The sequence below is a fragment of the Scyliorhinus canicula genome, chromosome 2 (genome assembly GCF_902713615.1).
Source record: "Scyliorhinus canicula chromosome 2, sScyCan1.1, whole genome shotgun sequence".
In the NCBI taxonomy this organism is placed as follows: Eukaryota; Metazoa; Chordata; class Chondrichthyes; order Carcharhiniformes; family Scyliorhinidae; genus Scyliorhinus; species Scyliorhinus canicula.
In genome coordinates this window covers 196,598,698-196,615,485 of record NC_052147.1, presented here as the reverse complement: position 1 = coordinate 196,615,485, position 16,788 = coordinate 196,598,698, and the positions used below count along the sequence as shown (strand labels likewise).

General features: G+C 43.8%; 1 protein-coding gene across 6 annotated transcripts in view; it reads left to right on the top strand.

Moving 5' to 3' along the window:
• Positions 1-16,788, top strand: part of osbpl6 (oxysterol binding protein-like 6) — a 302,726-nt gene that overhangs the window by 281,836 nt on the left and 4,102 nt on the right. For all 6 annotated transcript variants that reach the window (XM_038789304.1, XM_038789305.1, XM_038789300.1 and 3 more), the window contains 4 exons: positions 2,993-3,137; positions 4,705-4,849; positions 7,845-7,971; positions 16,525-16,647. In XM_038789304.1, coding sequence (XP_038645232.1) covers positions 2,993-3,137; positions 4,705-4,849; positions 7,845-7,971; positions 16,525-16,647 — 540 coding nt within the window. The remainder of the gene's footprint in view (positions 1-2,992; positions 3,138-4,704; positions 4,850-7,844; positions 7,972-16,524; positions 16,648-16,788) is intronic.

Below are 16,788 nucleotides of genomic sequence, written 5' to 3'. Positions count from 1 at the left end.
GGGAGGCTTGTGCTGGGTTGGAGGGGCTCAGGTGAGGGGTATTCCCTGGTATGGGGCTCCTTTGGCTGCTCTCCCTATTTCATTGCCTTTTGAAATGCAGAAGTCTATGTGTATTCCTAGGATGCTCAATGCTATGAACTGGATTGTTTACATTGAATTTCACACTCCATTGCCTGCGAAAAACCTTTTGATTGACAGGTCAATAGAATTTCAAGGGCATAATCAGATTGTTTATTTTTATAGCCCTGCAGGGATCCATTAACTCAGGGTAACAGCTGTTTCCCTTACCGTAATTTTTTAATGTATCTGCCTCTTTGTTCTCAATGCTTCCTTGAAAGAACAACCCAGAGGGCTGCCACTTCACTTTCTAGGAAGCACTTGACCAGAAATATATGCAGTACTCTTAGCTGTGATCTAATTAATGCTTTATACAGTTCTAGCATGACCTACCTACATTTGTACTCTAGGCTTTGACCAGCTGAAATTATAAAAGCTCCTATAAGGATGTAGGAAGAAAGAGAGTAGTAGTAATAAACATTAGACTCTTAAAGGCTGAGATAGGAAAAATTGTAATGGGGATTTAGGAAATGGCATAGACATTAAAAATATATTTTGTGTCTGTTTTCACAGTAGAAGGCACAACAAAAATACCAAAAGTAGTGGTTAACCAAGGGGCTAATAGGAGTGAAGAACTTAACGTAATTAATGGCCGTAGAGGAAAAGTATTCAAACAACAAATGGGAGTAAAAGCTGACAAAACCACTGGGCCTAACGGTCTACATCCCAGAGTTCTAACAGACACTGCTGCAGATATTGTAGATGCACTGGTTGCAATCTTCCAAAACTACCTAAATTCTGCTAGTGGGTTGAAGTTGGCATATGTAGCAGGGTCAATCACGAAAGGAGGGAAAGAGTAAATGGGGAACCACAGACCAGTTAGCCTGACATCAGTTATCAAAAAAAATGCTGTAATCAATTATTTGAAGGGGTGTTTGCAAGGCACTGAGAAAATCATAATGTGATTAGGTGGAGACAACATGACTTTATGAATGAGAAATTGAGTTTGATAAATTTATTAGACGTTATAATGGATGTAACTGGCAGGGTAAATAAAGAAAAAACAGTGAATGTAGCATATTTGGGTTTCCGAAAGGCATTTGACAGGATGCCACATAAAAGATCTATTGCACACAGTAAGGGTTCTTGGAGTTGGGGATGATATATTAATATGTGGGGATAATTGATTAACAAACAGAAAGCAGAGATTTGGGATGAAAGCAGCATTGTAACTAATGGGGTGCTGCAAGGATCAGTGCTCAGGCCATAGTCATTTGCAATTCACATTAATGACCTAGATGAAGGAACTCGAAGTAATGTCTTGTTGACAATACAGAGGTAGGTGGGAATGTTATCCATAAGCAGGATGCAAAGAGGCTGCAAAGAGATATAGAGAGGTTAAGTGAGTGGACAATAAGGTGTTGAACGGAGTAAAATGTGAGCAAATATGAGGTTATTCACTATGGTAGGAAGGATAGAAAAATAGAATATCTTCTAAATGTTGAGCAACTTTTAAATGTCAGTGTTCGGAGGGATTTATGTATTCTCATACAAGAAACCAAATTAACCTGCAGATACAGCAAACAATTGGTATGTTGACCTTTATTGCAAAGGGGTTAGAATACAAGATAAAGGAAGTCTTGGCTTTTCACAGTAACTTCATTGCAGTGTAAATGTAAGCTTGTGACAATAAAGATTATTATTAATTGGCTTTAGTGAGACCACACGTGGAGTAATGTGTGCAGTTTTAGTCTCCTTATCTAACAAAGAATGTGCATTAAATTGATTCATGAAACGAGAGGGTGATCCTACAATGAGGTTGAGTAGAATGTACCCAGGACCTCTGGGCTTTAAAAGAATGAGAGGTGATCTCAGTGAAAGGTATAAGATTCTGAGGTGCTTGACAGGATAAATTATGAGAAGCTGTTTCCAGTGGTTGGGTAGTCTATTGTCATTAGATAAACTGGAATAGCAATAGTGTAAAGGTCAGGGAAAGAGAAGAGTTTCTGAAGAGCTTTCAGGAGAATTTTCTCGATCAGTATGTTTCCAGTCCAATAAGGAACGAAGCATTGACGGATCTGGGGAATGAGGTGGGTCAAGTGAATCAAATTTCAGTGGAGATATATTTAGGGAACTGTGATCAACATATCATAAGGTTTAGATTAGCCATGGAAATTGACTCAGAGCAATCTAATGTAAAAATACTTAATTGGAGGAGGACAAATTTCAGTGGGTTGAGAACAGACCTGTGCTGGGTAAATTGAAATGAAAGATTGTCAGACAAAACTGTACAGAACAATGAACTGCCTGAAGAAGAGATGGTTCAGGTACAGTTAAGGTACATTCCCAAAGGGGAGAAAAGTAGGGCAACCAAAATCCAGAGTTCCGGATGACAGAAAAGATGGAGAGCAAGAGGAAAATGAAAGAGGGCGAATATGTCAGATTTTATTTTGATAATACATTGAGGACCAGGCTGACTATAGAAAATTCAGAGGGACAATGGTAAAGGAAATGAGAAACAAAGAGCCAGATCTTCTGACCTGTTCCTCTACTGTAAGTACTGAAGCTAATAGTTATTTAGTATTTAGTACACCTGCCTTTTCCTTACTTTCATTGACAGCATTACCAGATTTTCACAGTAACTTCATTGCATTGTTAATGTAAGCCTACTTGTGACACTAATAAAGATTATTATTATCATCAGAGGCACATTTCATTGGATTACCTTTGTTCTCTCAATGTAATTAATTGTAAAAGCTTTTGCAATGAATTTGATATCCCTTGCAACTTTCTTTTCCTATTCCCTTTTTATGGTGTTTACTATTTTATTTGTCATCCTAATCAGTTGAACTAGGAAAATACATCTGTATTATATTTCTTCATGTCTTTGCAACCGGCTAAATTCTAATTTCAGAATTATTACTTGATATTTTAGATACGGTGATCATTTTGAATGGAACAAAGTTACCACCTGTATACACAACATCCTTAGTGGGCGCCGTTGGATAGAACACTATGGAGAAATCACTGTTAGAAACACAAAGAACAATGCATGCATTTGCAAACTGACCTTCATTAAGGTAAAAAAGATACATTTCCATTAGTATAAAAAGACTTCTTCATTGTATGCATGAAAAATGTTGTCTAATTCTTTCTCTGAGAAAATGTTTTTCAAGCGTGCCTTTTATCCATAACTATTTCATTTTGATCTATTGCATAATAACATTAAATTTCGGGGATTATAAAGTGCAGTTTGGTTTTGGTATTAGAAATGCTTTGCTTGGTCTATGCATTGTCTGAGACTACCATGCTGTGACATTCTTTCACTACTGGTGTAATATGGCACATTCTGCGCACAAAGGAAGCTATTCTGGAAAATGATTAGATAGGAGAGGACTAAATAGAGCTAACAGTGGAAGCACAACCACTGTATAATAATGGCATCCTAATACATTTTTCTGCAGGCTTTTTTTCTTTGCGTATACAATGTGTCCTCGTCAATACTGGCTGCCTTCACCTTCTTATTCCCTTTTCTCTCCATATCATTTGTATAAAGAAAAGACTGCTCCTCAATTTGATCCCACTTACTTATAGTGCATTTAAGAATAATGCTTCAACATTGGAATTATTGACGTTTTCTTCCCACAATCACTATTGAGAGAACAGCGACATGGACAGAAAATCTGGACAGAATCGGGAAGCTCTCCAGAGAGATCGTGTTTCCCAATTTTCCCTGCCCCTCGTTGGCAACGTCATAAGGTTCATGCCCACAAAGGACAGGAACCTAATACGAATGGATTATAATAAATTATATTATTAACGGGTCTCCCCACCACATGATCCCCCTTACAAAGTATTCATACACACGTCGTTGAGGTTTACAACAGCTTTGTAAAAACGAGAGTCGGGAGGATACTTCCGGGGCGCAAAGGTAAGTATAGCCCCAGGGAGGAGGGCACTGCCCCAGGGCACAGGTTGGCACTGAGGGTTGCCAGTTGTACCCTGTGCTGGGGCTAGGGCTAGGGTGTGCCTTATCGGAGCCCCATTGGTTAGGGGGGAAAGTTTCCAATAATGTGTTGTGTGGGGTTCCATAAACGTGATGGGGAGGGGTGGAGAGCAGACCATGAGGCAGAAACTTACAAGCATTGGGGGGGGGACGCCTGCGATACTTCCGCCGGGGTGGAGAGGAGGAGCCCCCAATATCTCCATGGTGGGAGCTGGGGACTGTTCAGTTTCAGTTCTCATCTTTAAATGGCACCCCGATCTCTATGGAGCCAGATGCCAGCTGAATCAGGCATTTCCCCGCCAGAGTAAACCATGGCCACTCATTTTTTCTTTAAAGAAGCTCCAGATCTGGAGTGAAAACTGGTCTATGTGACTGGAGAGATACATGCCAGTTTTCAGTCTGAACCTGATTGAGAAAATATGGTAAGATTCCACCCAGATTGTGCACCATGTGCATGTTTGAACATGTTTGAAGCACATTACATATTTAATACATTTCTCTTTGCAGTAGCAAAAATAAACTTAAATATGCAGTTGTAGAAGAAAAACGATTGCCTTAATTCAAAAATAGAACATCATGAATATTAAATGAATCAATATTGGGTTATTAAATAATCATATTTCTTCCCTTCATTTGTAAAGGGAAGTTACTGGAGCTCAAACGTAAATGAGGTCCAAGGACTTGTGATGGATCAGGAAGGGAAGATAGTACGTCGACTGTTTGGCAAGTGGCACGAAGGGCTGTATTGTGGAGTTGCACCCTCTGCCAAATGCACATGGAGACCAGGTGAATTCACTGATGAGTGATATATCATGGTGCAACATTTGAGTTCAATATATAGGGTATGAACTAATACAATTAGTGATGGCTAGGAATGCCATTCAGAGCAACAACATGATGTATCCTATTTTGAGACCCCCACCACCACCTCCTCATTGCCATTCGCATTTTCAATTATAGTTTCAATATGTAGATCAAATTTCCACAGTAAGCACTTAAATCCTTGGGTATTTTGTGATTTAGGACACCTTTGTTTTTTTAAAAATAAAGTACATTTTTGATTAGGGAAATTAGGGAAAAGGTTTTGCATAATACTGTAGTGATATCATGGTTGTGTTATGATTCACCGACTGACCACTAGGAGTCTCATTAGTATATGAATGAATGTTAGAGTCAGGTGATCCCTCAGACTGGCTGGAGGAAGCTGGAGAGAGGTTGCTTGATCTTACTGTTATTCATCTGTTTTATATATAATTTACCCACAGTTAATGTTAATAAATCATTTATAGCTTTAGTGTTCTTGTAATATAAATCAGGCCATCCAACAAGAACATTACAAATATGACAGTTGAATAGCAGTTAGAACATAGAATAATAAAGGAAGTGTATCTACACTGCAGATACATGTCTGACATGTGTAACTTCAGTTTGAGTTTACATTGATAAGCAACTGGTTGGCTGCAACTTGAGCTGTCTGGTCCAGGAAAGAGCTTCATGCACTTGCAATAAGCAATTGTGACCACCTGGAGTACTGTGCACAGTTATGTCTCCATATTTATAGTAGGATATATTTGACTTGAAGGCTCTACAGCAAAGGTTCAGAAACCTGGTGGCTTGAGATGAGAGGAGTGTTCTACAATAGGAAGCTTTTTCTACAATGTGAGGCTGATTCATTTGATTGTGTGTTCTCTGGAGTTCAGAAGAATGAGGGGTGATTTCATTGAAATGTACAAGTTTCTGATGAGGCTTGACAGGGTAGACACTGAGAGGTTACTCCTCCTGGCTGGGGAATATAGAACAGCCTCAGGATGGGGGGGGGGGGGGGGGGGGGGTTGATCATTTAGGGTGCTCCATCATGGAGTTTATTCAAGTCTGAGATTGATAGATTATTAATCTCTCAAGAATTCAAGTGAAAGTGGAGTTGAGGCAGAAGATCTGTGCGAAATGGCAAAGCAGACTCTTGGAACCATATGGTTTCCTCCTGCTTCTATTTCTTATGCTACTCAGATAAACACTTGTGCCTCCTCAGTCTACCTTTTCGAAATGTAGATGTTTACAGATGTGGACAAAGTTCAATGGTTGCAGCAGAGGCCTATTTATCGGCTGGAAAACCGGGGGCAATCCTGCCAAGGCAATTTTCAAAAGGCACAATGGGGTCCCTTCTGTGCAGAGCTTCTGCCGTTGGACTTCTTGGCTCTTGTGAGGGGAATTTTCCCCAGAAATTCTAGTGTGAGATGGATATTCCTGACTGGCCAGCAATTTTCCAGTAGCAGCAGCGCCACGGGGAGCAGTGGCCACTGCTGGTAATGCAGTACGGCCTAAGCAGAGGATTGGTTATGGAGCCCCAGGAATAAGGTGAATAGGACGGGTTCACCAAGGCCATAGAGGGAGGCCCCTGTGGGTGAGCAAGAGGGGAGAGGATTGATTTGAAGGTGAGAGGAGTGTCTTATTCCCTCCCCCTCAATTTCTGCAGGCAGTGTCTCCATGGAGCACAGAGTGCCCAGCAAAGTGGGGTGTCCCCTACAAGGTCTACCCTCCAGGATATTCCTGGCAGTAGGCCCATGTGACATGACCTCCGCTGTCGCTGGTTAAATACAACAGAAGTAGGATGAGGCCCTTAAGTGGCCACTTAAAAGCCTCAATTGGCTCCAGGTGAGAAGGCCATCCCTGATCCTTCCTGTCTTGGACTTAATCGGATGGAGGCAGGCTCTCCACCCTCTATCTTCCTGCCCAATCATTATTTTAAAAAGTTCTCTTGACCTCTTTATATGAGAGGTTTGACAAAAGCAATGTATCATCTTTACAATACAACCTTTCTCCTCCAGGGAATTGGGTTTGCTGAGTTTGGTCGTTCCCTGATTCTGGATTAAGTTTAGCATATATTCAAAACAGAAATTGCTTCATGATGATGGCCATCCTGCAGTGTAAATACATCCTTGATAAGAAAGAAGAAAATCTACCAACAGATCAGCATGAATAGTAGACACAGCATACATGACACACAGTGATGTATATATATTATTGCTGTAGTCCCCCATTTACTGAATAACTTTAGATATTTGTTCTGCAATATTGTTGTTTCATTTTGTTCAGAATGTTTGTTTTATGTTTTGTCAGCCTAAACTGATGTTGGTTATGTAAATGGGCAGCATGGTAGCACAGTGTAAAGCACATTTGCTTCATAGCTCCAGGGTTCCAGGTTCAATTCCCGGCTTGGGTCACTCTGTGCGGAGTCTGCATGTTCTCCCCGTGTCTGTGTGGGTTTCCTCCGGTTTCTCCCACAGTCTAAAGATGTGCAGATTAGGTGGATTGACCATGATAAATTGCCCTTAGTGTCCAAAAAGGTTAGGTGGGGTTACAGAGATAGGGTGGAAGCGTGGGCTTAAGTAGGGTGCTCTTTCCAAGAGCTGGTGCAGACTCGATGGGCCAAATGGCCTCCTTCTGCACTGTAAATTCTATGATAAGTCAACATTTTGTCAGGAATAAAATATGTAAGTTTTATTTAAAGTTACACAAAACATTTTGCTTAGTTTAACAAATGAATTGTTGAACTGTGGCAAGTGAATGGTAAATTGGATACCAACCTTTTACAGCTGCAAAATCTTTATTCCTGGTGATTTATGATCTATTTAGTTCTGCATAACAGATAATGGATCAGGTTAAATATTTAGGTCTTCAGTAATTTAGTTGTAATGAAGATAACGTGATATCTGTGCATTTGAATGCCAAAGACTTTAAGGTACATTTATTTTAGTACATAAACATTTGTTTAACTCCACAGGCTCCATGCCGACAGACAGTGAGATGTATTATGGTTTCACAAGATTTGCTATTGAGCTGAATGAATTGGATCCCGTTTTGAAAGAGTTTCTCCCATCAACAGATGCAAGATTTAGGCCAGATCAGAGGTAAAAAGGATTAAATATACCACTTTCAGAGTAAACAATATCAGAACACAAGTTTTGGTTGATGACCCCCAGATTCTGAAATGCTCCCAGTGTGTTGGAAGGTAACAAATGAAGGAGATGGGGAACACAGAACTACGGCCAGTTGGCCTAACATCACTCGTCTGGAAAATGCTGCAACTCATTAGAAAGCAAGAGATAAAGGGGCAATTAGAAAATCATAATGTGATAAGGCCGCGTCAACAATCTTTTATCAGTCAGAAACCAGGTTTGACAAATTTATTAGTGTTAGTTGAGGGGAAACTAGCAGGGCAGATAAAATAAAACCAATGGATGTTGTTTATTTGGATTTTCAAAATGCATTTGGCAAGGTGCCACATAAAAGGTTGCTGCATAAGATAAGGAGTTGTTGTAGTATATTAACATGGACAGAGGATTGTTTGGGTAAGGGCAGACAGCAATCAGCCATTTTTAGGGTTGGTAGCTGTTACTAGGGAGGTGCAGGAAGAATCTGTGCTGGGGGCCTTAGCAATAATAATCTATATGAATGACATTGATGAAGGAACCAAGTATAATGTATACAAGTTCGCTGATGACGCAAAACTGGATGGAAAAATAAGCTGTGAGGACACAAACTTACTACGTCCCACTCTGCAAAGTGATCTCTGTCCATACATCAGTTTTGAAATCATAGAATAGAATCCCTACAGTGCAGGAGGCCATTCAGCCCATTAAAATGAAAATGAAATGAAAATCGCTTATTGTCACGAGTAGGCTTCAATGAAGTTACTGTGAAAAGCCCCCAGTCGCCACATTCCGGCGCCTGTCCGGGGAGGCTGGTACGGGAATCGAACCGTGCTGCTGGCCTGCTTGGTCTGCTTTATAAGCCAGCGATTTAGCCTTGTGAGCTAAACCAACCAGTAGTTGAGTCTGTACGGAACCTCTGAAGGGACCCCACCTAGGCACCGCCCTATTCCCGTAACCCCACCAAACTTTTTTTTACACTAAGGGGCAATTTAGCATGGCCAATTCACCTAACCTGAACATCTTTAGATGGTGGAAGGAAACTGGAGCACCCAGAGGAAACCCATGCAGGCACTGGGAGAATGAGCAAACATTTGGAGTACTGTGTGCAGTTCTGGTCACCTCATTTTAGGAAGGAAGTGGAACCTTTGCAAAAGGTGCAAAGGAGATTTACCAGGATGTTGTCTGGAATGGAGAGTAGGTCTTATGAGGAAAGGTTGAGGGTGCTTTTCTCATTAGAACGGAGAAGGATGAGGGGCGACTTGGTAGAGGTTTATAAGATGGTCAGGGGAATAGATAGAGTAGACAGTCGGAGACTTTTTCCCCGGGTGGAACACACCATTACAAGGGGACATAAATTTAAGGTAAATGGTGGAGGATATAGGGGGGATGTCAGAGGTAGGTTCCTTACCCAGAGAGTAGTGGGGACATGGAATGCACTGCCTGTGGAAGTAGTTGAGTCAGAAACGTTAGGGACCTTCAAGCGGCTATTGGATAGGTACATGGATTAGGGTAGAATAATGGAGTGTAGATTAATTTCTTCTTAAGGGCAGCACGGTAGCATTGTGGATAGCACAATTGCTTCACAGCTCCAGGGTCCCAAGTTCGATTTCAACTTGGGTCACTGTCTGTGTGGAGTCTGCAAATCCTCCCCGTGTGTGCGTGGGTTTCCTCCAGGTACTCCGGTTTCCTCCCACAGTCCAAAGATGTGCAGGTTGGGTGGATTGGTCATGATAAATTGCCCTTTGTGTCCAAAATTCTATGATTAACCTAGTACAAAAGTTCGGCACAACATCGTGGGCCGAAGGGCCTGTTCTGTGCTGTATTTCTCTATCTCTTCACACAATCATCCAACACAGAAGGAAGACAATTCAGCCTGTGCCAAGTCACTGCAGGGATAATTTATCTAGTCCCCCTCCCATACCCTTTTCCAGTAGCCTTTCAAATTCTTTCCCTTCAGGTGCTTAAGCAGTTTGGTTTTGAAAGTTCTGATTTAACCTGCTTCCACTACATTTTGAGGCAGTACATTCCAGATTGTAACTACTCGCAGTAGAAAATGTTTTTCTTTATGTCACCCTTTTTTCTTTTGCCAGTTACTTTAAATGTCTGTCCTCTGATTCCTGACCCTCCTGCTGATGGGAAGTTCCTCTCTTACCTACTCTGTCTCAATCCTTCATGATCGAACACGTCTTTATTGAATCTCCTCTCAATCATCTTCTATAAGCAGGGCAATCCCAGTTTCTCCAATCTTATGCTGGTTTAGCACAGTGAGCTAGACAACTGGTTTGTGATGCAGTACAAGGCCAGCAGCGCAGGTTTAATTTCCGTATCAGCTTACCCGAACAGGCGCCAGAATGTGGCGAATGGTGGATTTTCACAGTGGCTTCATTGTAGTGTTGGTGTAAGCCTACTTGTGCCAATAAACGGTTATTATTATTATTATAATAATCAAGCTCCTCATCCCTGTAACAATTCTCATTATCTTTTCTGATCATCCTCTTAAAATCTTTGCACTCTTCCTATAGTGCAATGGCCAAAATTGGACACAGTATTCCAGTTAAGGTCAAACAAGTGTTTTCTAAAGGTTCATCATAACTTTCTTGCTTTTGTACTCTATACCTCAATTAATAAATTCTAGCATCTTTTATGCCTTTTGAACTGCTTTCTGAACTAGCCACCTTCCAATAAGTGTCTTTCGCTTCTCGCATCCCCTTTAGAATTGAACCTTTTAATTTTTACTGGTTCTCCTTTTTGCTTCTACCAAAATGTATGAATTTGCATTTCTATGCACTAAATTTTATCTGCCACATGCCTGCCTGTTCTACCAGCCTATCTATATCCTCTTAAGTCTGTAACTACACTCTTCACAGTACACTGTACATGCATGTTTTGTGTCATCTGCAATTTTTTGAAATTATGCCATCTACACCCAAGTCAACGTGATTATTGTATATCAAGAAATGAAGTGGTCCAGTCCAAGAAACAGCCATTTCCCATTACTGTCTCTTTCCCTGCCACTCAACCAATTTTGTATTGCTGCCATTCACTTTTTTTATTTCAACTTTGCTGATAAGCCTGTTATTGTAATACTTTATCAAAGTTTTGGAAGTCCATAGACACATTAACTGCATTACCTTCATCTGCCTTCTCAGCTAAACCAGGTTTTTGATTAAGTAGCAAAGTGGGCTAGACAGTGTTGTGTTATGCTGCTTTCTGTAGCATAAGCTGCTTCCTCTACGTATTCTTTGACAAAGGAAGCTCCAGACTATGAAATGAGTTCAACTTTTTTATTGAACTATTAACAGTTCTTAAATTCGTTTGACTCCCTGCTAATCTAGCTGTAGTAACTCAGTCTATCTTTACCAGCCTGCTCTAAGCCACGTGCTGGGGTGTGATGCTGCTGATCAACCCTGTCTAACTCTCTAGATGTGGAAAGAGGCAGAGCATTTGTGCCCTGTCCTTTTATATGGGTTGTGAAGTGCCCCCTTGTGGTAATGCTACCTCTGGGTGTCCTGATTACCCATTGGTTGTGTCCTGTTGTAATGAACCAGTGGCTGTATGCCTGCATGTCATGACATCTCTGGTGCTCCCTTTAGTGGTTACTTAGTTATAGTGTATTTACATTAACCCCTTGTGTATATACAGAGATTTATATCACCACAGACAGCTGGTTTGTGATGCAGAACAAGGCCAACAGCGCAAGTTCAATTCTCGTACCCGCTTACCCAAACAGGTGCCGGAATGTGATGACTAGGAGCTTTTCACAGTAACTTCATACTTGTGACGATAAAAGGTTATTATTATTAAAACCAAGGCCGGAATTAAACATGGCCCCTGGCGCTGTGAATCAGGAGTGCTAATCACTGTGCCACCGTGCTGCCCCAAATATTTTGTCTTCATCTATAAATCCCTCTGACGTTGTCCTACCACACTCTGCAGTTTCTTAGGCTGACATCCCCTCCATTGGCCTCTATCTTAGCTCTTTTGTGCATTTCCCATCCACTGAAGAACTTTCAACAGTCTCAGACCCTCTAGATCTTTCTCTCTAGACACCTGCACACTCTTTTTCCATCTGCCTTTAAAAGTCTCCTTAATTTCCATCTCTATAATCTTCTGCTGCTTCTAGTAACTCCCCCATTATTTTCCTCCCCATAAAGCACATTGTCGGTATTCTATGCTAAAGGTTCTGTGTCAAGGCAAGTAGTTGCTGACAGAAACATCACCTTAGAAAAGTTGCATGTTTGACAGCCAACATGGTTATTCTTGTTTTTGTCAGAAAACACAGAAGCCAACTTTTTTTTTTTTTAATAATAATTTTTATTGAAAGAGTTTTTCCATACCGACATTTACCCCTACTAATTTTTAAATTATTTACAACACAATCCCTCTAGGCAAATATCCCTCCCTCGCCCGCCCTCTCGCGCGCACCAGTCCTCCCCCCCCCCCCCCCCCCCCCCCAAGCAACAACTTAACAAACAAGGCAGCCTACAGTTTCAGACATGAGCAGCGAGCAGACTTGCCCGCGTTACAGTCGTGCATGTCCCCCCACGACCATTGCTGCCCCCCCCTCCCCCCCCCCCCCCCCCCCGGGTTGCTGCTGCCACGACCCCGAACGCCTATCTCTGATCTAAAAAGTCAAGGAAAGGTTGCCACCGCCTGGAGAATCCCTGTACCGACCCTCTCAGGGCAAATTTGATCCTTTCTAGCTGAATATAGCTAGCCATATCGTTAATCCAAGTTTCAACGCTTGGAGGCCTCGCGTCCTTCCATTGAATTAATATCCTTCGTCGAGCCACTAGGGACGCAAAGGCCAGTATTCCGGCCTCCCTAGCCTCCTGTACCCCCGGTTCTACCCCGACCCCAAAGATCGCAAGCCCCCATCCTGGTTTGACCCTGGACCCCACCACCTTCGACACCGTCCTTGCCACCCCCTTCCAGAACCCTTCCAGCACCGGACATGCCCAGAACATATGCACATGGTTCGCTGGGCTTCCCAGACATCTGACACACCTGTCCTCACCCCCAAAGAACCGGCTCATCCTTGTCCCCGTCATGTGAGCTCTATGCAGCACCTTAAATTGAATGAGGCTCAGCCTCGCACACGAGGAGGAAGAATTGACCTTCTCCAGTGCATCCGCCCATGTCCCGTCTTCTATCTGCTCTCCCAGCTCCCCTTCCCACTTGGCTTTCAGCTCCTCCCCTGATGCTTCCTCCGCCTCCTGCATTATCTTGTAGATGTCCGATATCCTCCCCCCTCCGACCCAGACCCCCGAGAGCACCCTATCACTCGCCCCCTTACTGGGGAGCAGGGGGAACCCCTCCACCTGCCGCCTAGCAAATGCCTTCACTTGTAAATATCTGAACATGTTTCCCGGGGGGAGCTCAAACTTCTCCTCCAGCCCTCCCAGGCTCGCAAACCTCCCCTCTATAAACAGGTCCTTCAGCTGCCGTATGCCCACCCTGTACCAGCTCTGAAATCCCACGTCGATGTTCCCCGGGATGAATCTATGGTTCCCTCTTATTGGCGCCGCCAACAGACCTCCCATTTCCCCCCTGTGTCGCCTCCACTGCCCCCATATCTTGAGGGTGGCCGCCACCACCGGGCTCGTGGTGTACCTCGTGGGGGGGAGCGGCCATGGTGCCGTTACTAGGGCCCCCAGGCTTGTGTTGCCACAGGACGCCCTCTCCATTCGTTTCCAAGCTGCCCCCTCCCCTTCCATCATCCACTTGCGCACCATCGACACATTTGCCGCCCAGTAATACCCCGAGAGATTGGGTAGTGCCAGCCCTCCACTGCCCCTACTCCGCTCCAAAAAGACCCTCCTCACCCTTGGGGTGCCGTGCGCCCACACGTAGCTCATGATGCTACTCGTCACCTTTTTGAAGAAGGCCCTAGGGAGGAAGGTGGGCAAGCACTGAAATAAAAACAAGAACCTTGGGAGGACCGTCATTTTGATTGACTGCACCCTCCCCGCCAGCGACAGCGGTACCATGTCCCACCTCTTAAATTCCTCCTCCATCTGTTCCACCAGCCTGGAAAAGTTCAACTTGTGGCGGGTCCCCCAGTTCCTTGCCACCTGCACCCCTAAGTACCTAAAGCTCTTTCCTGCTCGCTTGAAGGGGAGTCTCCCAATACTCTCTCCCTGGTCCCCCGGGTGTATCACAAAAACCTCGCTTTTGCCCAAATTTAGTTTGTACCCCGAAAAGTCCCCAAACTCTGCTAATAGTTCCATTATCTCCGGCATTCCCCCTTCTGGGTCTGCCACGTACAGCAGTAGATCATCCGCATACAGCGATACCCGATGTTCCTCACCTCCCCTAGTCAGTCCTCTCCACCCCCCTGAACCCCTCAGTGCCATCGCCAACGGTTCAATCGCCAGTGCGAAAAGTAAGGGGGATAGGGGACATCCCTGCCTGGTCCCTCGGTGGAGCCCGAAATACTCCGACCTCCTCCCGTTTGTCACTACACTCGCCGTCGGGGCCGAGTAGAGCAACTTCACCCACTTAATAAACCCTTCCCCAAACCCAAACCGTTCCAACGTCTCCCACAGGTACTCCCACTCCACCCTATCGAATGCCTTCTCCGCGTCCAGCGCTACCACTATCTCAGCCTCCCCCTCCACTGCCGGCATCATAATTACATTCAGCAATCTCCGCACGTTCGTGTTGAGCTGCCGCCCCTTCACGAACCCCGTCTGGTCCTCATGGATTACCCCTGGCACACAATCCTCTATTCTAGCTGCCAGGATCTTTGCCAGCAACTTGGCATCCACGTTCAGAAGCGAGATAGGCCTGTAGGACCCGCACTGCACGGGGTCTTTATCCCGCTTCAATATCAGGGAGATCAGAGCCTGCAACATTGTCGGGGGCAGAACCCCCCCCCTCTCGCGCCTCATTAAAGGCCCGTACCAGTACCGGTCCCACCAAGTCCACATTTTTCTTATAGAATTCCACCTGGAACCCATCTGGCCCCGGCGCCTTCCCCACTTGCATCTGACCTATTCCCTTGACTAGCTCCTCTAGCCCTATTGGCGCCCCCAGCCCTTCTACCAGCCCCTCCTGGACCCTTGGGAACCTCAATTTGTTTAGGAAGTCCTCCATTCCCCTTCTCCTCGTCGGCGGCTCAGACCGATACAACTCCTTGAAAAAATCCCTGAAGACCCCGTTCACTTCTTGCCCCTTCTGCACTACCTTCCACAGAAGCCAACTTTGACAACAATGTCCCACAAATTGCAATGCGAGGAATTACCAACTATTGTTTTTTTTTTGGTGGTACTGTGTGATAAATATGGAGCCAGGACACTGAGAATCTTTTTTCTATTCTTCGAATAGTGACATAAAGGCCCAGATCATCAGAGACCAGGTGAACCCCAAGAAGCATTTCAGTATCCCTCAGAAGTCCTACTGCACTGACTCCGTGGGAATTGCCCGGGGAGTTTTATCTTCCGACGGGAAATTTCCCTGCTCCCTGGAGCATTCCGAAAATGTTTCCAACTCTGAGCTTGAGCCAAATACGTTGGACAGTTCTAACTTACTTTGTTGGATAGTTTGCACAGGAAATATTAGACAGAAAAATCCTAATCTAACTCCTGGGTAAATATATAACTCCCACTGACCACACGACTCACCCTCCTGACCCTCTACTCCTTCCCAACATGACTGGCTCCCACTACCTGATTACCTCTCTGAAATTCACCCAAACCTGACCTGACTGGCCCCCATCACCAAGTAACCCTATCTGTTCTCTTGACCCCCCACCCCGCCCCAACCCGATTAGGCCCTAACCTGACAACCAACCTCCTCAGCTGGCTACCCCTCATGACCCACCTCTCATCACTCATCCACATTATTCATTCACTCACCCATCCATTAACATTCACACTGAACATTTAACTTTACCATACGGCAGCTAGTGCTGTAAAAAAGGGGACATGGCTTCTGCGTTGATTCTCCCTGCTGCTCTCTGTGAAGATTCCTGCACTGAGAGAATTCCTCTGCATCGTAGATCGAAAGACGGAGCATTTCCAACATACACAGCTGAGTCGATAGCTTTCTGTCTGATCAGTGTTGGATATGGGTGTTCCGACTTTGGGCATTTTTTGATCAAAATCTTTCATGTTCACATGAGTAAGCAGGTAGAGTCTCAGTTTATTACTTCATATGCAAGAGGGGACTCTCTTTTAGGACTGAAGTGATTATGTAAAATAGATTAGATTATGCACTTAAACTCCTTAGAGTTGGCTTGAACAATGACAAGGGCGCTTCCACTGAGATCAGGCTGATTTTCAACGTAATAACATTCTTGTTGAAGTTCATAAAAATGTAAATAACCAGTGTAGATTTGTTCATCTGGTGTTATTATCCAGAGAGAATGCCGCATACAAACTGGCTCCCCTTGTGCCTTTGTACTATTTCTTCACGTATATCCCCAACAAGACGTTAGAGAAATTTAATTTTATCCGAAAACGAAATCCCAGCCATCAACTAATTCATACTCAGAAGCAATACTGAGTTTGTGTCTTTCCTCATCAGATACTTGGAAGAAGGAAATATTGAAGCTGCTGCAGCTGAAAAGTGCAGAATAGAAGAATTGCAAAGGGAACGGAGAAGATTTATAGAAGAAAGCAACACAGTTTATCAACCACGATTTTTTAAGTGAGTGCTGAAGGTCATTGTGTTAGTCTTTTGTTAGGTGCACCATCTGTTACACTTGCAGAGAAAAATATACAGAAAAATAGAAGCAGGAGGCCATTCAGCCCTTCAAGCCTGCACAACCATTCATTATGATCATGGCTG